The sequence below is a fragment of the Salvelinus fontinalis genome, chromosome 3, assembly GCF_029448725.1.
Source record: "Salvelinus fontinalis isolate EN_2023a chromosome 3, ASM2944872v1, whole genome shotgun sequence".
Lineage (NCBI taxonomy): Eukaryota > Metazoa > Chordata > Actinopteri > Salmoniformes > Salmonidae > Salvelinus > Salvelinus fontinalis.
This window is the reverse complement of record NC_074667.1, coordinates 72,217,278-72,240,851: the sequence shown is the minus strand read 5'-3', so window position 1 is coordinate 72,240,851 and position 23,574 is coordinate 72,217,278. Positions and strand designations below refer to the sequence as shown.

The 23,574-nt window shown below is 43.2% G+C and overlaps 2 protein-coding genes across 2 annotated transcripts in view; both read right to left on the bottom strand.

The window, feature by feature from the left end:
• Positions 1-1,013: 1,013 nt before the first annotated feature.
• Positions 1,014-6,528, bottom strand: LOC129851396 (protein shisa-4-like). The gene is made up of 5 exons (XM_055917902.1): positions 6,225-6,528; positions 4,987-5,164; positions 4,228-4,364; positions 3,218-3,421; positions 1,014-2,737 (listed from the first exon to the last, which is right to left on the bottom strand). Exons 1-5 carry the CDS (start codon positions 6,298-6,300, stop codon positions 2,688-2,690), a joined length of 645 nt encoding a protein of 214 aa, XP_055773877.1. The 5' UTR covers positions 6,301-6,528; the 3' UTR covers positions 1,014-2,687.
• A 4,968-nt stretch (positions 6,529-11,496) lies between these two features.
• Positions 11,497-23,574, bottom strand: part of LOC129851395 (importin-9) — a 39,858-nt gene continuing 27,780 nt past the window's right edge. Inside the window, exons 17-22 of the mRNA XM_055917901.1 lie at positions 20,732-20,898; positions 20,412-20,545; positions 20,128-20,247; positions 13,035-13,154; positions 12,632-12,708; positions 11,497-12,413 (exon numbers count right to left, since the gene is read on the bottom strand). Coding sequence (XP_055773876.1) covers positions 12,303-12,413; positions 12,632-12,708; positions 13,035-13,154; positions 20,128-20,247; positions 20,412-20,545; positions 20,732-20,898 — 729 coding nt within the window. The 3' untranslated portion in view covers positions 11,497-12,302. The remainder of the gene's footprint in view (positions 12,414-12,631; positions 12,709-13,034; positions 13,155-20,127; positions 20,248-20,411; positions 20,546-20,731; positions 20,899-23,574) is intronic.

Genomic DNA, 23,574 nt, shown 5'->3' with positions numbered 1-23,574 from the left:
ACAGTATACTTAAGTTTATGTTGTGTAGTAAGATGTTAGTAGCCCAAGTGCCTCACCCTAATAATTTGGTCCCTTTTCCCCCCTCTTAATTTCGCCTACTGTTCTGACTTGGTGGTGCACATGTAGCCTATAGTCTGTTTTAGAGAACTGCAATCATATAATATTTTAAGAGATTTCAGTGCCTGCTTATATGCCCCCTTTATTTATCCTGCGGTTCTGACTTGGTATACAGGGAGAATACTGTAAGAACGGCCCATGTTCTGAATTCTGTCGCTGTACATTTCAAAAGTGCTGAACAAATAGTTATATTGACCACGTTCGTCCTAGCTCGCTCATTAATGTCTTAATCAAAATTACAGATTGCCTCTTATCCATCGTCATCCCCTTATGTCATAGTTTGTACATCTCAATTGTCAGACCACATTTGTTTAAGCAAGTCAGCCATGTTTTTGTTTTTTACGCAGTAAATGAGGCTGAATGAAGCGTTTCACTGCTAGACAAGATTCCGCTGATACCAATGCTATACCTGGCTAAGGTATCCGGACTGTTGTTGGGACAGCTTTATGGGCTCCTGAGTGGCACAGCGATCTAAGGCACTGCATCTCAGTGCAAGAGGCGACCCTACAGTCACTGGTTCGAATCCAGGCGGAATCACATCTGTGATTGGGAGTCCCATAGGGAGGTGCACAATTGGCCCAGCGTCGTTTGGCTGGGGTAGGGTGTCATTGTAAATAAGAATGTGTTCTTAACTAACTTGCTTAGTTAAATAAAAGGTAAAAAAATATATATATCTTCTTTTTTTTTTATGTAGGCCCGAACAGTTTGTGGTCACCGTTATAGTGCAATTAATGTATTGTTGAGCGTTGCCCTACCAGGATTTATATTCTCGCCCCTGCTTTAACATACTTACTTTTCTGCCTTCCAACCAGATTCAGAAACCACCTTGAGGTCCTCATCAACAAAACCTCCTAATAAACTCAAGCTTCACACAATCAAGGTGATGATATCATTGATTCCAGGGCAACATCAAAAAGGTTATTTTATAACTATTGGTATTTGAAATGCAATTAAAGACAGCTATTACAGCATTTTACATTCTAAAGTTATAATTTATGTTATTAGAAAAAACAGCACTTACAACATCCATTAAACAACCAACAAGTAATATCTGGTAACTGTTCTAGTAGTAACAGATTTGATTTAGACGCTGGTAAAAATGTTAAATGTACACAATAAAATAAGTGCATTCATTAAGCAAACCCATCAGCAAACCCAGTAGAAATAAGTATGTACTGTGCTGTGCATATTACTTTACATGTTGACAATAAATACCAAAGTAATCAAGTAATTCAAATTGTGACATAGTTACAATAGTGTTTATAAATAATAGTATGTCATTGTTATACATTGACACATAAACAGTAGCTGAATAGGGAAAATCACTAGATATTTTGCATAATTGTTCCAACTTTTTCATGCCAAGATTCTCAGTGTGCTTTCAAACAGCTCATGTTTTCAATGTAAAAATGTATCAAGAATCTCAGTGATGGTAAAATAGAATGTCAGAATGTCCAACACATTTGACCTGGATGAGCCATTCACTGGCTGGTAATAGTAAACTGTACAACACATTCCCTACACGTTATGTCCTACTGTGCAGCTCTAACATCACACAAGGGGCACAACGATGTCTCAGAAAGAAATAACCAGAAATATAACCTGTAAAACAAATGCTCAAACCATGTAATGGTACAATGTTTTTAAAAGTTGCGAAAGTATGTTAAAACGATAATTATTTGTTAATATGTAAACCTTCAAACATAAAATATATTTTACAAAATACGAATTGAAATTGTTTATCTTGAATTCACGATGACATAAGGCTCAGATTTGTTATTTAAGTTATTAAATATACATTGACCTGATATATTACAGGAAAATCATTTACACAGATGCCACTAATAAATAAACTTTCTGACAACTGATTACGAAGACACATTGGGACGTGGCAGAACCTGTATAACTGACTCTCTAATATGAATAGAGTTAATGATATTCTATTTGGAAAAACAAGCTACGCGTGAGAGGGCAAAGAAATCCCCACAGAATATGAACCTGCAGTAAGAGCTGGCTAAAGGGATCCGATAGAGCGAGAGGAGCAATCAACTCTGAGCATTCTGACTTTTATACCACATATGAATCTACACTCAGCTCCCACACACAGTGTCACCTGCAGGCAGGTATGACCTCAGTCTGTCCACTACCAGATTAAAGACAAGCCAACATGTGAAAGTAGATGTTGACCATTGCTCAAGTCAAACGTCTTAAACAGAGAATTAATGTCAAACAAATGTTAGTGTGTGACTTTATAGAATGGGTTACCCTAATTGTGATGGATGGATGTGAGAGTGAGTGCATGGATGCAGGATGGTTACCTCACATGGTGTGACATTTTCCAGACTGTCAGTAGGAATCAAGTTCAGTGTCAGGACTGACAGTAAAACCCAACTCAACACATGCTCTGTTCCATTGAAGGATGTAGTAAATAAAGGAAAGTGCCTCTGGTTATCTTTCACTGGACAACCACTAGGAGAGCCGAGTTGTCTCGTGGTCGCCTTCTCTTTCTGACGCAGTCTTTCCTTTGTCTTTCTCCTCTCATATCCCACCATGTACATGTTATCATCCCATCAGTGACTGGGGTGGGGGGTGTACTGGGGTGGGGAGTAAGGAGGGGGTGCTGTAACACACAACAGTAAAAAGGTCAATTATTATTTATAAACTGGGTGGTTCGAGCCCTGAATGCTGATTGGCTGATAGCCGTGGTATATCAGACCATATACCACAAGTATGACAAAACATGTATTTTTACTGCTCTGACTACGTTGGTAAACAGTTTATAATAGCAATAAGGCACCTCAGGGGTTTGTGGTATATGGCCAATAAACCACGGCTAAGGGCTGTGTCCTTAGCTGTGGTTGTGTCGTGCCTAAGAAGAGCCCTTAGCCATGGTATATTGGCCATATACCACACCCCCTCAGACCTTATTGGTTAAATAAAATATCTGGCTCTAGATCTTTATGAATACAACCCATATTAATATTAGCCTCATGATTTTGCTTAAACTTCAGACATCGATATTGCATTAGTCTAAAAATCAATCAACCAATCAAACATCATGTCAGTCAGTATTAATAACAAAGTGTGGTTGTCCTCTTACCTCCCTGAGGGTAGCCAGAGTCTGCCATGGGGTACGGGGGGAACGGGCCGGGGTGCATCATGGGGTACGGCTGTGGCATGCCAGGGTACTGATGTGCTATTGGGTAACCAGAGTGTGGATAATCAGGATGTCCCATCACCAGCGGCTTGCCGTAAGCGTCATACATGGGCTCCACGGGGTAGGTGGCCATAGGGATGTGCTGGGCTGAGGTTGAAGCATAAAGGTTGTAGTGAGTTTCCTTATCAGTGAGTCAATATGGAAATACAGTACACTGGGATCTCACTAATTCAATGAATCCCCACCCACATTTTCACTTTTTCTCAAATCCTTTTCACATAACTACGCCTGACATTAGAACTACACACACCCCCAACTGCAACTCCACTACAACTCCACACACACCTGCAACTCCACTACAACTCCACACCCACCTGCAACTCCACACCCAACTGCAACTCCACTACAACTCCACTACAACTCCACACACACACCTGCAACTCCACTTCAACTCCACACACACACCTGCAACTCCACTACAACTCCACACACACACCTGCAACTCCACTACAACTCCACACACACACCTGCAACTCCACTACAACTCCACACACACACCTGCAACTCCACTACAACTCCACACACACACCTGCAACTCCACTACAACTCCACACCCAACTGCAACTCCACTACAACTCCACATCCACCTGCAACTCCACTACAACTCCACACCCACCTGAAACTCCACTACAACTGCAACTCCACACCCAACTGCAACTCCACTACAACTCCACTACAACTCCACACCCAACTACAACTCCACACCCACCTGCAACTCCACTACAACACTCCACTACAACTCCACACCCAACTGCAACTCCACTACAACTCCACACCCAACTACAACTCCACACCCAACTGCAATTTTAAAATAGACATTTGCCAAAACAGTATACTATATACAGTACTTCATCACATCAACACATTGTGCTAATATCAACCCAACATGTTACCATCATAGTGTGTCCTGTCACGCTGCTGTCGCTGCTGGTAGAGGTAACAGCAGGAGCACATGAAGCAGCTCACCATAGTAGCAATGATAGCCACGAAGAGCAGGATGGACGAAGCCATGCCGGCGATGGTGGTAGGGCTAGAAGAGGGAGGGATGGGAAGACGTTGGATTCTTTCTAAAAACACTCAGAGTTTTGGCAAAAAATGATTTACCTCATTCTAACATTAAGTAGATAAGTGTCAGTGTTCCAACTACCAACTGTCTTCTTCCAGAGTAACTCTGTGAGCCCAAAGTTTCAGGGTTTATGAACAGCTTTCAAGTCCCATCTCTGCCTCAGCTCAGCTATTCACACATCTTCTCAGAGTATCGGATTTGCCTTTTAGATCATAATAAATGAAGGTATATGGACAGTGGGTACCTTATCCTAGTTTCTATGCATTTCTATGGGTTGCTGTGAGTTTATATGGGTTGCTATGAGTTTATATGAGTTGCTATGAGTTTATATGGGTTGCTGTGAGTTTATATGGGTTGCTGTGAGTTTATATGGGTTGCTGTGAGTTTATATGGGTTGCTATGAGTTTAGATGAGTTGCTATGAGTTTATATGGGTTGCTATGAGTTTATATGGGTTGAGGGGAGTAATGTAGAGTTATATTTTGCTAATATAACTAACACGCAACAGCTAAAAAAAACAAACATCTGAACGGAGTGAGTGAGTGAGTGAGTGAGTGAGTGAGTGAGTCAGTCAGTCACACACACACCTGAACTGGAAGAGCATGCAGCGCTTCTGCTCCCTCTCAGTGATCCTCTTGAGGCCATCCAAGCAACAGTAGCGCTTGTGGCAGTTCCCACAACAGAAGGTCATGAGGGGACAGGGGACCCCGTTGTGCCAAGTGCCATTCTTATCCACGTACCACAAGCAGTCATCAATGGCACCCACTGCAGAGACAGACAGACACACTTAGAAGGGTGGGCTTACAGAGGCAATAGAAAGCTGATTACACTCGTCCTGAGACCACTCAGGGGTCTTAATAGATTTACACCAAACAGCCCATCTGCTACATCTCACCGAATAACTACTGTGTAATTACACTTGAAAGAAGAGGTTGGAGAATGACACAGTAAAAATGTTCAGAGGTTACAGGCAGCAGGCAGTCCTTTTGGGCCACCTGCATAGAGGTCCCTCCAAACCCATATTAATAAGTTCCTCCTTCATTAATATAATTTCCTTCTGGCCCAAGGGACTACAGATTCATCTCTTTGAGCCCATGCCTTCTGGCCCAAGGGACTACAGATTCATCTCTTTGAGCCCATGTCATATTAAACCATGTGAATTGAATTAAGTCAATCCACATTTAGTGTAATATACTGTATATATAATGTAATTTATTAAACAGTTAATTGATTGATCAGTTGATTTCATCCAATCAAATTAAAATTAGATGTGTTCCCCTGATCATTTCTGCCAATTATGTGTTGTTGACACCAATGGGTTCTAATATTGTTTGATTTACAGCTTATTTTGTGATTAATAAAATTCACATAATTCATTTTCAATAAACAGATAAGTCTACACATAACGTTAGGCCTTTAACAGAATAACAATTGTCTACGTAGGCTAGGGAATATTTGGCTATCGCGCGTTTCATATTTGAGACCACCATATCTTGATAGCAATTCTTAAATACAAAAATCCACATTCATTTAATTAAAAAATCAAAAGGTCGATAATAAATATTAGTAAAACAGGCAGAAAACAAAAAATGCATTAATACTGTCTGGACCATAGAAATAGAATGAATGTATATTATTTCTATGGTTGGACAACCCTTGGAACGTTCAGACATCATCTGGATCCATTTTAGCCCTAGGTGTCGAGTGGATTCGACCGCTACAAATGTATGGATGGATACATTCTTGCAACATGTGTAAAATGTGTCAAGAAATATAGCCTAGTGCGGCCTGTTAGAAAAAACCAAGCAGCATTGTCAATACTTACCCTGCCAGGCGGAGAGAAGGACGGTGATCACCGGCAGAGCCATTGCGATAAGGGACATCTTGCCCACTGTAAACATACTATGCAAAATGGTTCAACTGCTGATTTCTCCGGAAATCAATGGCAGATTTAACAGCTATTTCGCTCCATACGCCACTGTAAATAATAATCTCTATAATAATGCTCTAGTTACGGAATTATATGACAGTCGGGAATGAGGTTAATGATCAACAAAATCTGGGAAGAATAACATCGCATGTGACGCTGTTCACCCAGTGAGACCCAATGGGATTATTCCTTAGCGCCACCCTGGTCTCCGGTGGAAGGAATACATTGCACATTATTCCATTTTACAGTTTTTAAAGATAACAGACAGAATAACATCCTACAGTACACAGGATGAGAAGCTTCCTGTTGCGTTTAGTGACAGCTGAGATGACTGTTATTTTCAGTCTGTACCCTGTATAAAAATGCGTAAATTACCCCAATCCAGTAGTTTACAAAACAGCATGTGTATTTCCAATACAATGGTTGTTCTACATTTCCTATTAATTTATATAATTACTCGTGTATTTTTCAAGTGATTCAGTTTGTGCATTTTTCTACTTTTCAAAATATGAATATAAGTTGCAATCATAAAAAAAAAAATGGAAATAAAAGTCCTGCATTTGCCATTCTCTTGCACAAAAACCCAATTTACAAGCAGGGTAATCGAAGAACCGCTAAACATTTGACTTATGTAATGCATGGCAGCTTTATGTACTTTTAATTTACATTTGAGAAGAGGCACTGTGTGACTGCCAACACTTATGAAAGCACATCAATTTGTAAAAGAAACACTCACCAAATTCTTCCTGAAAGAGATTGCAATGAAGTGTCAAATGAGTCAAGGCCCTAAAGGACATGTCAACCAAACTAACAGAAATCCAGTGGTGTCAAGTACTTAAGTAGTACTTTAAAGTAGTTTCACTTAAGTAGTTTTTTTGGGTGGTATCTGTACTTTACTATTTATATTTTTTGACCATTTTTACTCCACAACATTCCTAAAGAAAAGAGCGTAATTTTTACTCCATACATTTTACCTGACACCCAAAAGTACTTAGCAGGACAGGAAAATTGTCCAATTCACGCACTTATCAAGACAATACATCGTCATCCCTTTTGCCTATGGTCTGGCGGACTCACTAAACACAAATGCATCTTTTGTAAATGATGTCTGAGAGTTGGAGTAAACTCAGCAAAAAAAGAAAAGTTCCTGTTTCAGGACCCTGTCTTTCAAAGATTATTAGTAAAAATCCAAATAACTTCACAGATCTTCATTGTAAAGTTTTTAAACACTGTTTCCCATGCTGGTTCAATGAACCATAAACAATTAATGAACATGCACAAGGGTAACGGTTGTTAAGACACCAATAGCTTACAGACGGTAGGCAATTAAGGTCACAGTTATGAAAACTTAAGACCCTAAAAGAGGCCTTTCTAGGGCAATAAATTGCAATGTCCGTACTGTGAGACGCCTAAGACAGCACTACAGGGAGACAGGACGGACAGCTGATCGTCCTCGCAGTGGCAGACCACGTGTAACAACACCTGCACAGGATCGGTACATCCGAACATCACACCTGCCGGACAGGTACAGGATGGCAACAACTGCCCGAGTTACACCAGGAACGCACAATCCCTCCATCAGTGCTCAGAATGTTCGCAATAGGCTGAGAGAGGCTGGACTGAGGGCTTGTAGGCCTGTTGTAAGGCAGGTCTTCACCAGACATCACCGGCAACAACATCGCCTATGGGCACAAACCCACCGTCGCTGGACCAGACAGGACTGGCAAAAAGTGCTCTTCACTGACGAGTCACGGTTTTGTCTCACCAGGGGTGATGGTCGGATTTGCGTGTATTGTCGAAGGAATGAACTTTACACCGAGGCCTGTACTCCGGAGCGGGATCAATTTGGAGGTGGAGGGTCCGTCGTGGTCCGGGACGGTGTGTCACAGCATCATCGGGCTGAGCTTGTTGTCATTGCACGAAATCTCAATGCTGTGCGTTACAGGGATGACATTTTCCTCCCTCATGTGGTACACTTCCTGCAGGCTCATCCTGACATGACTCTCCAGCATGACAATGCCACCAGCCATACTGCTCATTCTGTGCATGATTTCCTCCAAGACAGGAATGTCAGTGTTCTGCCATCGCCAGCGAAGAGCTCGGATCTCAATCCCATTGAGCACATCTGGAAGCTGTTGGATCGGAGGGTGAGGGCTAGGGCCATTCCCCCCAGAAAAGTCTGGGAACTTGCAGGTGCCTTGGTGGAAGAGTGGGGTAACATCTCACAGCAAGAACTGGCAAAACTGGCACAGTCCATGAGGAGGAGATGCACTGCAGTACTTCATTTCCTTTTTTGCTAGTTTAGAAGGAATTCAATTATTTATACTTTTACTTTTGAAAGTTAAGTATATTAAGAACCAAATACTTTTAGACTTTTACTCAAGTAGTATTTTACTGGGTGACTTAATTTTACTTGAGTAACTTTTTATTAAGATATCTATACCTTTACTCAAGTATGACAATTGAGTACTTTTTCCACCACTGAAGAAATCACAACATATGGTATGGGCAGCCATAAACTACGGACAACAAACACAAACCTGGATTTGGTAAGATACATACTATGGTGAGTAGGGGTGTTCACATATAGTCTTCTTGAATGAAAACAAAGGAAAATAACTCAGTTGTCTTTGTATTCACACTGCCCTTGCATTTGAATGTGCAACTCTTCTGCCAGTTCACTTCACCTATTTTGTGGTCTGAGTCCTCTTTGCATTCACATTGCTTGGTTTAGAAAGGAAACAAGATCTTTTTCAGACTTTAACTCAATGCACTCTGGGCTTTAAAAAAAATTGTAGGACAAGCCATTCCATCAGAATGTGTTCTCTGACAGCTAGATATACCTACTTATATATACAGTTGAAGTCGGAAGTTTACATACACCTTAGCCAAATACATTTAAACTCAGTTTTTCACAATTCCTGATATTTAATCAGAGTAAAAATTCCCTGTCTTAGGTCAGTTAGGATCAACAGTTTATTTTAAGAATGTAAAATGTCAGAATAATAGTAGAGAATGATTTATTTCAGCCTTTTTTTCTTTCATCACATTCCCAGTGGGTCAGAAGTTTACATACACTCAATTAGTATTTGGTAGCATTGCCTTTAAATTGTTTAACTTGGGTCAAACGTTTCGGGTAGCCTTCCACAAGCTTCCCACAATAAGCTGGGTGAATTTTCCTGACAGAGCTGGTGTAACTGAGCCAGGTTTGTAGGCCTCCTTGCTCGAACACGCTTTTTCAGTTCTGCTCACAAATTTTCTATAGGATTGAGGTCAGGGCTTTGTGATGGCCACTCCAAAACCTTGACTTTGTTGTCCTTAAGCCATTTTGCCACAACTTTGGAAGTGTGCTTGGGGTCATTGTCCACTTGGAAGACCCATTTGCGACCAAGCTTTAACTTCCTGACTGATGTCTTGAGATGTTGCTTCAATATATCCACATAATTTTCCTACCTCATGATGCCATCTATTTCATGAGGTGCACCAGTCCCTCCTGCAGCAAATCACCCCCACAACATGATGCTGCCACCCCCGTGCTTCACAGTTGGGATGGTGTTCTTCAGCTTGCAAGTCTCCCCCTTTTTCCTCCAGACATAACAATGGTCATTATGGCCAAACAGTTCTGTTTTTGTTTCATCAGACCCGAGGACATTTCTCCAAAAAGTGCTCTCTTTGTCCCCATGTACAGTTGCAAACCGTAGTCTAGATTTTTAATGGCGGTTTTGGAGCAGAGCAGCGGCCTTTCAGGTTATGTCGATATAGGACTAGTTTTACTGTTGATATAGATACTTTTGTACCTGTTTCCTCCAGCATCTACACAAGGTCCTTTGCTGTTGTTCTGGGATTGATTTGCACTTCTTGCTCCACAGTACGTTCATCTCTGGGAGACAGAACGCGTCTCCTTCCTGAGCGGTATGACGGCTGCGTGGTCCCATGGTGTTTATACTTGCGTACTATTGCTTGTACAGATGAACGTGGTACCTTCAGGCATTTGGAAATTGCTCCCAAGGATGAACCAGACTTGTGGAGGTCTACAATTTTTTTCTGAGGTCATTGCTAATTTTCCCATGATGTCAAGCAAAGAGGCACTGAGTTTGAAGGTAGGCCTTGAAATACATCCACAGGTACACCTCCAATTGACTCAAATGATGTCAATTAGCCTATCAGAAGCTTCTAAAGCCATGACATCATTTTCTGTAATTTTCCAAGCTGTTTAAAGGCACAGTCAACTTAGTGTATGTAAACTTCTGACCCACTGGAATTGTGATACAGTTAAATAATTGTTGGAAAAATTACTTGTGTCATGCACAAAGTAGATGTCCTAGCCAATTTGCCAAAACTATAGTTTGTTAACAAGAAACTTGTGGAGTGGTTGACTCCAACCTAAGTGTATGTAAACTTCCGACTTCAAGTATATATAAATAAAGCTAATAGATTATAATTGTCATCTTTTAACTAAATACAATCTAAATCTAATCAAGTAAATATTATTGGTAACAGAATAAATAGCAGATTAAATAATGCTGTACTTGAAAATTTCACTCAATGTAGGCTACTGCCCCTTTAAAAGCTAGCGTTGATTTTGTGGTTAGTGCTAATTCTTCACACTATTCAAACCCTACAATCAAATAAACAGTTTATGAAGCTTCCTTAGTCTATAAATAACACTTTGGAAACAAATAATCTGAACATTGTGTCAGCACCAAACTCCACACATATATATTTGGGCATTTCTGTATGTCCTTGACAATTGCTAAAGAATATCCAAAAACAGCACACATTATTTCCACGAACCTACACATCATCTTCTCTCTTTGTGCCACAAATGTGAGGGGTTATGGCAGGGGAAACTGTGTTGCAGTAGTCTAGTGTGTGGTGCAGAAATAATGACCATAATACTTTGGGAGCTTTGTGTTCACATTGCCCTAAAATAGGGAACCGGACCACGGGATTAAAGCAAACCGAACACAGACGTCTCCATTCGGTTCGCTTCAAATGCTCTTTTGAGTGGTCCAAGATTCTTTGGAGTGTTCACACTGCACAAAAAAGTATGTGAACCGCACTGAGTACAGAAAAATTGTCTGAAAGGGACCAAGTGTGAAAACTTGTCCTACCATTCTTCACTATCTGGGAAAGTGACCAAATAACAATGGAAACAAAAACGGTGTCCTATTGGGAGTTTTATTGAGAAATTTCATCCCAACTAGTGGGTAAAGGGAAATGAAAAGGTGGCGAGTCACCATGGCAACGGTGTGAATCCCCCATAACCACCCAGGCCCCAGTCGCAACCAGAAGTCCTCAAGGTTTTCATCCCAATCAGAAAAGTCAATGGTTTCTGAAAACAAGGCCACCAAAGTTTCTTACTCAGTCTCAAAGATATGTTTCTCTTTGTCTGTCCGTCGTCATGAAGTCTCTTTTGCCTCTTGGAAGTTTTTTATTTATTTTTTTAACAGAAGCACAAAAATAAGTGGGTCGAGTTACAAATGGGACACAGTAAAGACTCCATTCATATATCACAGCTGCCCTGCCTGCCTGTCCCATTGCAAAACATCAACCCCTCCGTCACATTCCAAAGTCCTCCCACAAGTACAACAGGGCAGAGGAGCGAGGAGCCACTAAGGAGGTGTCTCCCACAACTGTCTCCCAGCCCTCCCTGGGAACAAACCAGGGTGTCCCTCACAACCCTCTCTCGAACTTATTCCGTCACATCCCTCCACAAGTCCGCAGTCTTTTCCTGGTCATCCTTTAAGTCAGAATAGAGAGAGAGGATGTTATGGGTAAGTCATGTCTGTCTCTTCTCTCCCGCTTTACCTCCCAATGTTCTTCTGTTGGAGATGTAGGTAAAGCATCCACAACTGCTTGGCCAATCAGAGCCTCTCCCACACTCAGGGGTTGGTGATTGGTTGGTGAGAGTGAGGGATTGGGCAAGAGTGTTCTAGTAGGGTTGACATAGGGAAGTGGATGGGAGCAGGTTTAGATGCCGATAGTCTGCAGGACTCTCCTCTCAGCGTCATTGAGATGGCCAGAGAACATGCTGTAGCACGGCGACTGGGCAAACTGGGTCAGGAAATCTGTCAGGTAGGCCTGGAACACACAGTAAAACAAACTTTATTTAAAGTGTATTTAAGACATTCAAATACAACCGAAAGGACAAACCGTTGAAATCTGTTCAATACAACTTGATCAATTTCCTTAAGGTCAATTAAGAAGGCATAGTTGGAGCACAACCACGTCAGCCCTAAGTAGTCATGTTTTTGTGAACTAAATCTGAATGACAGAGCAGTAGATTAGCGAGGCATTACCTGAAGGTCTATCTGATATATGGGGTCCTTCAAGGCATCTGGATCCTCCTCATCATCATCCTCATAGTAGTCTTCATCTGAGAGATTCAAAATACATTTTGATACCTGTGAAACATGGCAGATAGAGCCCCAAAACCAAGATGGCTGCCTACTACACTGATGGAGGAGCCAGACCTCTAGAAGAGGCTGAGAGAGGGAAGTTATTTTGTCACCATTAATTATTTTGTAGCTGCAACGCATCGGTGCATTTTTCATTCTTATTAAAGCATAATCCATAAATAATAAGGGCTTTTAAATTATTCCACTACATGAGTGCCTTGATTACTTCTGTTAGTTTTTTTGTGCAAAGTCTTTTTCGGCATTGTTTACTATCCAGCATCAACTTATTTTGGTCTATTCTCACCATATTTGTTGGAAGCGATGAGGTCAGATAGCAGCTGCCCGGCCAGCCCTTCGTCCTCCTCATCATCATCGTCCTCCTCCTCCTCTTCTGCCTCCTGGTCCTCCCACATTCCACCTGAATCTGCAGTGACACAACCAAACAGCTTGGGATTAGATTCAACAGGGCCTACTTGCCTTCACAATACTAAACACACACATATGAAGGCCGTTTGTGGTCCTCTGTAGCTCATTTGGTAGAGCATGGCGCTTGCAATGCTAGTTGGAAAATTCCCAGGACCACCCATTTGTAAAATGCATGCACGCATGTCTAAGTCACTTTGGATAAAAGCGTCTGCTATAGGGCATATATTATATTACATACAGTGCATACGGAAAGAATTCAGACCCCTTCACTTTTCCAACATTTTGTTACCTTAGACTTATTCTAAAATAGATTAAATTAAAAATAAAGTCCTCAATCTACATACAATACCCCATAATGACAAAGCGAAAACAGATTTTTTTTTTTGCAAATGTATAAAAAATGTTATAAAATCCCTTATTCACAAGTATTCAGACCCTTTGCTATGATACTCGAAATTGAGCTTCGGTGCATCCTGTTCCCATTGAATTGATTGGACATTATTTGTAAAGGCACACACACGTCTATATAAGGTCCCACAGTTGACAGTGTATGTCAGAGCAAAAACCAAGTCATGAGGTCGAAATTGTCTGTAGAGCTCCGAAACAAGAATGTGTCGTGGCACAGATCTGGGGAAGGGTACCAAAAAAGATCTGCAGCATTGAAGCTCCCCAAGAACACAGTGGCCTCCATCATTCTTAAATGGAAGAAGTTTGGAACTACCAAGACTTTTCCTAGAGCTGGCCGCCCGGCCAAACTGAGCAGTCGGGGGAGAAGGGCCTTGGTCAGGCAGGTGACCAAGAACCTGATGGTCACGGACAGAGCTCTAGAGTTCCTCTGTAGTGGTGATACCATCATGCTGTGGGGATGTTTTTCAGCAGCAGGGACTGCGAGACTAGTCAGGATCAAGGCAAAGATGAACGGAGCAAAGTACAGAGAGATCCTTGATGAAAACCTGCTCCAGCCCTCAGACTGGGGTGAAGATGCACCTTCAAACAGGACAATGACCCAAAGGACACAGCCAAGACAACACAAGGATGGCTTTGGGGCAAGTCTCAATGTCCTTGAGTGGCCCAGCCAGAGCCCGGACTTGAACCCGATCAAACATCTCTGGAGCACAGCTTGAGAGGATCTGCAGAGAAGAATGGGAGAAACTCACCAAATACAGGTGTGCCAAGTTTGTAGCATCATACCCAAGAAGACTCAAGGCTGTAATCACTGACAAATGTGCTTCAACAAAGTATGAGTAAAGGTTCTGAATACTTATGTAAATGTGATATCTGTTTTCAATGTAATACATTTGGATGGGCTCAACCCAATTCAATTTGTACCGTGGTACGGTTTGCTGCAAGTGAGAACGTAGTCCGGAACAAAAACAGGGAAAGGGGATACCTAGTCAGTTGTACAACGCGTCTACTGCATTTAACCCAACCCCTCTGAATCAGAGCGGTGTGGAGGGCTGCCTTAAATCGACATCCACGTCTTCGGCACCCGGGGAACAGTGGGTTAACTGCTTTTCTCAGGGGCAGAACAATAGATTTTTACCTTGTCAGCTCGGGGATTCGATCCAGCAACATTTCGGTTACCTGCCCAACGCTCTAACCATGGGGAACATTTTTAGTAGCCTGGGGTCTGGAAAAATGTGTCCTTTTATAAAAGCATTTCATGCATTTCTAAGTCCTCTTTACATGACCGGAGACAGGCAGAATCTATTTTAATACTGTACAAATGATCTACAGTGGCAAGAAAAAGTATGTGAACCCTTTGGAATTACCTGGATTTCTGCATAAATTGGTCATAAAATTTGATCTGATCTTCATCTAAGTCACAACCATAGACAAACGCTGTATGCTTAAACTAATAACACAAATTATTGTATTTTTCTTGTCTATATTGGATACATCATTTAAACATTCACAGTGTAGGTTGGAAAACGTATGTGAACCCCTTGGCTAATGACTTCTCCAAAAGCTAATTGGAGTCAGGAGTCAGCTAACCTGGAGTCCAATCAACGAGACCAGATTGGAGATGTTGGTTAGAGCTGCCCTGCCCTATAAAAAACACTCACAAAATTTGAGTTTGCTATTCACAAGAAGCATTGCCTGATGTGACCCATGCCTTGAACAAAAGAGATCTCAAAAGACTTACAATTAAGAATTGTTGACTTGCATAAAGCTGGAAAGGGTTACAAAAGTATCCCTAAAAGCCTTGATGTTCACGGTAAGACAAATTGTCTATAAAATGGAGAAAATTCATCACTGTTGTTACTCTCCCTAGGAGTGGCCGTCCCGCAAAGATGACTGCAAGAGCACAGCGCAGAATGCTCAATGAGGTTAAGAAGAATTCTAGAGTGTCAGCTGAAGATTTACAGAAATCTCTGGAACATGCTAACATCTCTCTTGACGAGTCTACGATACGTAAAACACTAAACAAGAATGGTGTTCATGGGAGGACACCACGGAAGAAGCCACTGCTGTCCAAAAAAAGCATTGCTGCAGGTCTGAAGTTCGAAAAATAACACCTGAATGTTCCACAGCGCTCCTGGCAAAATATTCTGTGGACAGAAGAAACTACAGTTGAGTTGTTTGGAAGGAACACACAACACTATGTGTGGCGAAAAAAAAGGCACAGCACAGCACACCAACATCAAAACCTCATCCCCACTGTAAAGTATGGTGGCGGTAGTATCACGGTTTGGGGTTTGGGGCTGCTTTGCTGCCTCTGGACAGCATGCTATCATCTACGGAAAAATTAAGTTCCCAAGTTTATCAAGACATTTTGCAGGGGCCATCTGTCCGCCAATTGAATCTTAACAGAAGTTGGGTGATGCAACAGGACAACGACAAAAAACACAGAAGTAAATCAACAACAGAATGGCTTCAACAGAAGAAAATACGCCTTCTGGAGTGGCCCAGTCAGAGTCCTGACCTCAACCTGATTGAGATGCTGTGGCATGAGCTCAAGAGAGCGGTTCACACCAGACATCCCAAGAATATTGCTGAACTGATATAGTTTTGTATAGAGGAATGGTTCAACATTCCTCCTGACCGTTGTACAGGTCTGATCCACAACTACAGAAAAGGTTTGGTTGAGGTTATTGCTGCAAAAAGGAGGGTCAACCAGTTATTAAATTCAAGGGTTCACAGTTTTCATACCCTGCATTGTGAATGTTTACACGGTGTGTTCAGTAAAGTTCATGAAGACGTATAATTGTTTGTGTGTAATTAGTTTAAGCAGACTGTGTTTGTCTATTGTTGTGGATTAGATGAAGATCAGATCAAATTTTATGACAAATTTATGCAGAAATCCAGAGGGTTCACATAGTTTGTTAAAGTGTCAAAGTGTGTCAAAGTAGCCTGAGATCAATAAAAACGACCTTGTCTTGAATCCATCAATAGTCTAGGCCTAGGTGTGTGGAGATACATATTGTAGGCTATAATATGAGGAAATTATAGTCCTAAAAAAGCTTTCCAGTTTCACTGACTCACCCAATGATGTGCAGATCACTCGCTGGTGTTCGTGCCAAACGCCCATCTCTAGTTTTACGTAGTAAAACCATATTTGGAAGTTGATCAAATATTTTGATAGCCTACAGCATAGTCTTTTCAGCAGGAGCCATTTGCTTTCCAACCTATTACTCTTCGATTGAATTTGAAATCTTGCGAAAGGCCTGTTTTGTCTGCATGCTGTTCACTGACAGATGTGATGCGTGTTCTCAGCTGTATGCTATGCCTTATTGGGCTACACACAATACACAGCTAGGCATTTAAAAAAAGAAGCTACTGATCCTCTGAGGCTAAATTATAGGCCTTCTCATGGTGTACTAGACGATTATTAATTACTTAATATCTTTCTGAACAGACAGCAGTAATTCTATAACTTTGGAAAATGTATTTCAATTCAACAGAGTTTTGACTAGCCACTATACAATACAAGTGGATCCCAGGTTTCTAGTCCTGCTATATTTATTGCTCAATTAAAAGAAATCAAGCCCATTAATCCGCTTTACAAACGGTGTAGCCTACCTGGCATATTAAAAAAAGTATCTGCACGTAACCTCCATTTGCTATTTGAGTGCAGACTATGGATGACTTTTTTTGTGGGCCATTCTAAATAAAAAATTATTCCACACATATACACAAAAGTATGTGGACACCCCTTCAAATTAGTGGACGCGGCTATTTCAGCCACATCCATTGCTGACAGGTGTATAAAATTGAGCACAGCCATGCAATCTCCATAGACAAACACTGGCAGTAGAATGGCCTTACTGAAGAGCTGTGACTTTGTAACGGTTTTGACTTGAGGTTATTTCTAGGGGTGCCAGGTAGGTTGAGCCTACCAGAGAAAGCATTGGTTTCTCCTTTTAGTTTGAGAGGGAATGAGTCCCATCTGGTCTGTCAAGTCACACCAATACAAAGGACTTATTAAAAGTAAGGATGGAAATATACTTTTCATAAACCCCTTAAAACATTGGAAAGAACTTCAAACAAGTGTATTCTTTTGCGTGGTTGTATTAACAACATAAATGATCACACACAACAATATAACAATTAATGCACTTATGTTCCTTTAGAAATGTCCTGTACCTCGGGCATAAAAAGAGTCCAGCCCGGTAAATAAGTTCAGTGACTCAAGTGACCTTAGTCGCAACGTTTGTCCGTAGCGTAAACCCAGTATATTCATACACTCAAAATAACACTTATTTTGCAACACAACTATAAAGCGTATCAAAGACTAACCAAAGAATAATACGTCCTCACAACTACATAAATCACAGTATATATCACCCCAAACAAATGAAATACCGTGTACAAAAAGTTGTAGTCAGTCGGTCAGTCAGACAATCCGCCAACAGATCTCCAGCGGAGAAAAGGCCACGAAAACCAACGGAGAGTTGTAGTCCACAGACGCACAGAGTGGATCCAATCCTGGGTAAACTCGCTTTAAGGCTACAAAACACACTGTAAGGCAACAAAACAAATGTAATGGCGAAGCTTCATGAACTGAAGGTAGTACACATCCTCATTCATGTCTCAATCACAACTTCACCTTTGCGCAGCTGATGCTGGCTATTTAATGGGAATTAAAGGGGAAGCGCCCTATTAGAAGGAGAAGCACTGAGACGGTTCAGAAATATTCAGGGCCGTCACAACTTTCAATGTGACACCATCATAAGATGCCACCTTTCCAACAAGTTAAGACACATTTCTGCCCTGCTAGAGCTGCCCCTATCAACTGTAAGTTCTGTTATAGTGAAGTGGAAAAGTCTAGGAGCAACAACGGCTCAGCTGCGAAGTGGAAGGCCACACAAACTCACAGAACAGGATCGCTGAGTGATGAAGCACGTAAAAATCTTTATCCTCAGTTGCAACACTCACTACCGAGCTCCAAACTGCCTGGAAGCAACGTCAGCACAAGAACTGTTCGTCTGGAGCTTCATGAAATGGGTTTCCATGGCCGAGCAGCTTCACACAAGCCTAAGATCACCATGTGCAATGCCAAGCGTCAGCTGGAGTTGCATAAAGCTCGCTGCCATTGGACTCTGGAGCAGTGGAAACGCCGTCTCTGGAGTGATGAATCACACTTCAACATCTGGCAGTCCGACAAACGAATCTGGGTTTGGCAGATGCCAGGAGAACGCTACCTGCCCGAATGCATAGTACCAACTGTAAAGTATGGTGGAGGAATAGTCCATGGTTTGGGCTAGGCCCCTTAGTTCCAGTGAAGGGAAATTTTAATGCTACAGCATACAATGACATTCTAGATGATTCTGTACTTCCAACTTTGTGGCAACAGTTTGGGGAAGGCCCTTTCCTGATTCAGCATGATAATGCCCCCGTGCACAAAGCGAGGTCCATACAGAAATGGTTTGTCGAGATCGGTGTGGAAGAACTTCACTGGCCTGCACAGAGCCCTGACCTCAACCCTATCGAACACCTTTGGGATTAATTGGAAAGCCGACTGCAAGCCAAGCAATATCTCCCAACATCTGTGCCCGACCTCACTAATGCTTGTGGCTGAATGGAAGCAAGTCCTTGCAGCAATGTGCCAACATCTAGCGGAAAGCCTTCCCAGAAGAGTTGACGCTGTAATAGCAGCAAAGGGGGGACCAACTCCATATTAATGCCCATGATTTTGGAATGAGATGTTTGACAAGCAGGTGTCCACATACTTTTGGTCATGTAGTGTAGGCTATATGTGAAGAGAATAGAAAATAGAAAATACTGCGTGAGCATATAATTAAGTCCTTTTGAAATTGTGAATGAGACTGATGTGCAGTGCAGCCTGCACAAGACACAGAGCGCTTCACTTTCACGCCACTTCTTTCAAATCAGAACCCGTCACATCATGCAGCCTTAGGCTATATGTTCTGATTTCTAATACATTCTAACGCTTGTATCACAACTAAAGTAGCATAAATAACTCTAAATTAGAAACACATAGGAGGACCTGTTGCTTTGTTAATTGCGCAACACAGAACAGCTGCATGTGTACACTCCCTCAAATTGTTTGGGGAAAAATATCCTTTCTATTTTATTCAGCTATGTTCAATTGTATTCTTCATAATATAAAATAAATGCCACAGGAATTATAAACTAATCTTGCCTGCTAAATGAACTTGTGTAGCCCACAGTCGTATGACCTAGCCAAATCAGGACCTGACATAAGGATGACTCAGAATATCCTATTCTGTTCTTCTGAAATATGATCTAAAGAAAAGCCTGTTTCTTTAGATCTGCCTAAAATAAATAAATTCATTGTGAAGGTGTAGGCTATATTAAAATGGATTTATTAGAGTTTTTAAAATGTATCTGTTTCAAAGGTCTGCATCAGTGGGTTGTAGGCTGAGTGTGGAAGCCAGAGCTGCTGAAAGTGTTTATATTCATTAACTGTCAATTACCGTGAGACCGGCAGTTATTTGAATGACAATCATTGGCTGACAAAATGTAATGACCGTCACAGCCCTGACCTTGACTCCAGTCTGCTGCGGCAGCTCTGGTTGTGTTGGCCTCCACCACTGAAGACAGCTCATTGACAATCAGCTTAAAGACCTTCACTAGCAATGGAATGTTGGTCCACTTCTCTGGATCTGGGGAGAGAGACAGACCGAAGATGTGCATACCATCAAAGAGTTGGGCCACCAACAGAAGAATATAGCCAATGCACCCCTTGTCATACATTAGACAAGATAATGGGGGAGGATATTTTTTGTGTCCCAAATGCTAAATTAGAGAAGTGAGCTGTGGGTCGTACTCTTGGCAGACTTGGAGCGTGTGCGGATGCCCTCGTCAGGGCCAAAGATCTCCTCTCCCTTGACCACGATGTCCTGGAGACGCTTGTCATTGGTGTTGAGGCCGTGCTGCAGCAGCTTACACAGGGCTACCGTACTGCACAGGGACAACACAAGAGACGGAGAAACACAAACATTACAAAAAGGGGAAAAAATAAAATTGGGATCAATTCCAGGTCATAACAAGGTGGAAAGAGGAGTACAGAGAGGAACACACCTTTTCTTCACCAAGTTGAAAATATTCTACTCTACCATCTATCTTGAGGAGTGTGGATGCACTCACCTGACTTTACCCTCGTACTGTCCGTAAAAGAGGTGCTGTCGGCTCATCCACTCAGCCATGACAAACTCCAGGGCTGGTTTCCCCGTTGGACCCGGCAGACTGCACAGGAACTCCAACAGAGGCTCCAGCTGAGAGTGGACCAGGTGGGCAAATACCATGATCAGAGACTGGGGGAGAGGAGAGAGAGATGATCAGAGACTGGGGGAGAGATGATCAGAGACTGGGGGAGAGGAGAGAGAGATGATCAGAGACTGGGGAGAGATGATCAGAGACTGGGGGAGAGGAGAGAGAGATGATCAGAGACTGGGGGAGAGATGATCAGAGACTGGGGGAGAGGAGAGAGAGATGATCAGAGACTGGGGGAGAGATGATCAGAGACTGGGGGAGAGGAGAGAGAGATGATCAGAGACTGGGGGAGAGATGATCAGAGACTGGGGGAGAGGAGAGAGAGATGATCAGAGACTGGGGGAGAGGAGAGAGAGATGATCAGAGACTGGGGGAGAGGAGAAAGAGATGATCAGAGACTGGGGGAGAGGAGAGATGATCAGAGACTGGGGGAGAGATGATCAGAGACTGGGGGAGAGGAGAGAGAGATGATCAGAGACTGGGGGAGAGGAGAGAGAGATGATCAGAGACTGGGGGAGAGATGATCAGAGACTGGGGAGAGGAGAAAGAGATGATCAGAGACTGGGGGAGAGGACAGAGAGATGATCAGAGACTGGGGGAGAGGAGAGAGAGATGATCAGAGACTGGGGGAGAGGAGAGAGAGATGATCAGAGACTGGGGGAGAGGAGAGAGAGATGATCAGAGACTGGGGGAGAGGAGAGAGAGATGATCAGAGACTGGGGGAGAGGAGAAAGAGAGATGATCAGAGACTGGGGGAGAGGAGAGAGAGATGATCAGAGACTGGGGGAGAGGAGAGAGAGATGATCAGAGACTGGGGGAGAGGAGAGAGAGATGATCAGAGACTGGGGGAGAGATGATCAGAGACTGGGGGAGAGATGATCAGAGACTGGGGGAGAGGAGAGAGAGATGATCAGAGACTGGGGGAGAGGAGAGAGAGATGATCAGAGACTGGGGGAGAGGAGAGAGAGATGATCAGAGACTGGGGGAGAGGAGAAAGAGATGATCAGAGACTGGGGGAGAGGAGAGAGAGATGATCAGAGACTGGGGGAGAGATGATCAGAGACTGGGGGAGAGATGATCAGAGACTGGGGGAGAGGAGAGAGAGATGATCAGAGACTGGGGGAGAGGAGAAAGAGAGATGATCAGAGACTGGGGGAGAGGAGAGAGAGATGATCAGAGACTGGGGGAGAGGAGAGAGAGATGATCAGAGACTGGGGGAGAGGAGAGAGAGATGATCAGAGACTGGGGGAGAGGAGAGAGAGATGATCAGAGACTGGGGGAGAGGAGAGAGAGATGATCAGAGACTGGGGGAGAGGAGAGAGAGATGATCAGAGACTGGGGGAGAGGAGAGAGAGATGACCAGAGACTGGGGGAGAGGAGAGAGAGATGACCAGAGACTGGGGGAGAGGAGAGAGAGATGATCAGAGACTGGGGGAGAGATGATCAGAGACTGGGGGAGAGGAGAGAGAGATGATCAGAGACTGGGGGAGAGGAGAGAGAGATGATCAGAGACTGGGGGAGAGGAGAAAGAGAGATGATCAGAGACTGGGGGAGAGATGATCAGAGACTGGGGAGAGGAGAGAGAGATGATCAGAGACTGGGGAAGAGATGATCAGAGACTGGGGGAGAGGAGAGAGAGATGATCAGAGACTGGGGGAGAGGAGAGAGAGATGATCAGAGACTGGGGGAGAGGAGAGAGAGATGATCAGAGACTGGGGGAGAGGAGAAAGAGAGATGATCAGAGACTGGGGGAGAGATGATCAGAGACTGGGGGAGAGGAGAAAGAGAGATGATCAGAGACTGGGGGAGAGATGATCAGAGACTGGGGGAGAGGAGAGAGAGATGATCAGAGACTGGGGGAGAGGAGAGAGAGATGATCAGAGACTGGGGGAGAGGAGAAAGAGAGATGATCAGAGACTGGGGGAGAGGAGAAAGAGAGATGATCAGAGACTGGGGGAGAGATGATCAGAGACTGGGGGAGAGGAGAGAGAGATGATCAGAGACTGGGGGAGAGGAGAGAGAGATGATCAGAGACTGGGGGAGAGGAGAGAGAGATGATCAGAGACTGGGGGAGAGGAGAGAGAGATGATCAGAGACTGGGGGAGAGATGATCAGAGACTGGGGGAGAGATGATCAGAGACTGGGGGAGAGATGATCAGAGACTGGGGGAGAGATGATCAGAGACTGGAGGAGGGGAGAAAGAGAGATGATCAGACTGGGGGAGAGATGATCAGAGACTGGGGGAGAGGAGAAAGAGAGATGATCAGAGACTGGGGGAGAGATGATCAGAGACTGGGGGAGAGGAGAGAGAGATGATCAGAGACTGGGGGAGAGGAGAGAGAGATGATCAGAGACTGGGGGAGAGATGATCAGAGACTGGGGGAGAGATGATCAGAGACTGGGGGAGAGGAGAGAGAGATGATCAGAGACTGGGGGAGAGGAGAAAGAGATGATCAGAGACTGGGGGAAAGGAGAAAGAGAGATGATCAGAGACTGGGGGAGAGGAGAAAGAGAGATGATCAGAGACTGGGGGAGAGGAGAGAGAGATGATCAGAGACTGGGGGAGAGGAGAGAGAGATGATCAGAGACTGGGGGAGAGGAGAGAGAGATGATCAGAGACTGGGGGAGAGGAGAGAGAGATGATCAGAGACTGGGGGAGAGGAGAGAGAGATGATCAGAGACTGGGGGAGAGGAGAGAGAGATGATCAGAGACTGGG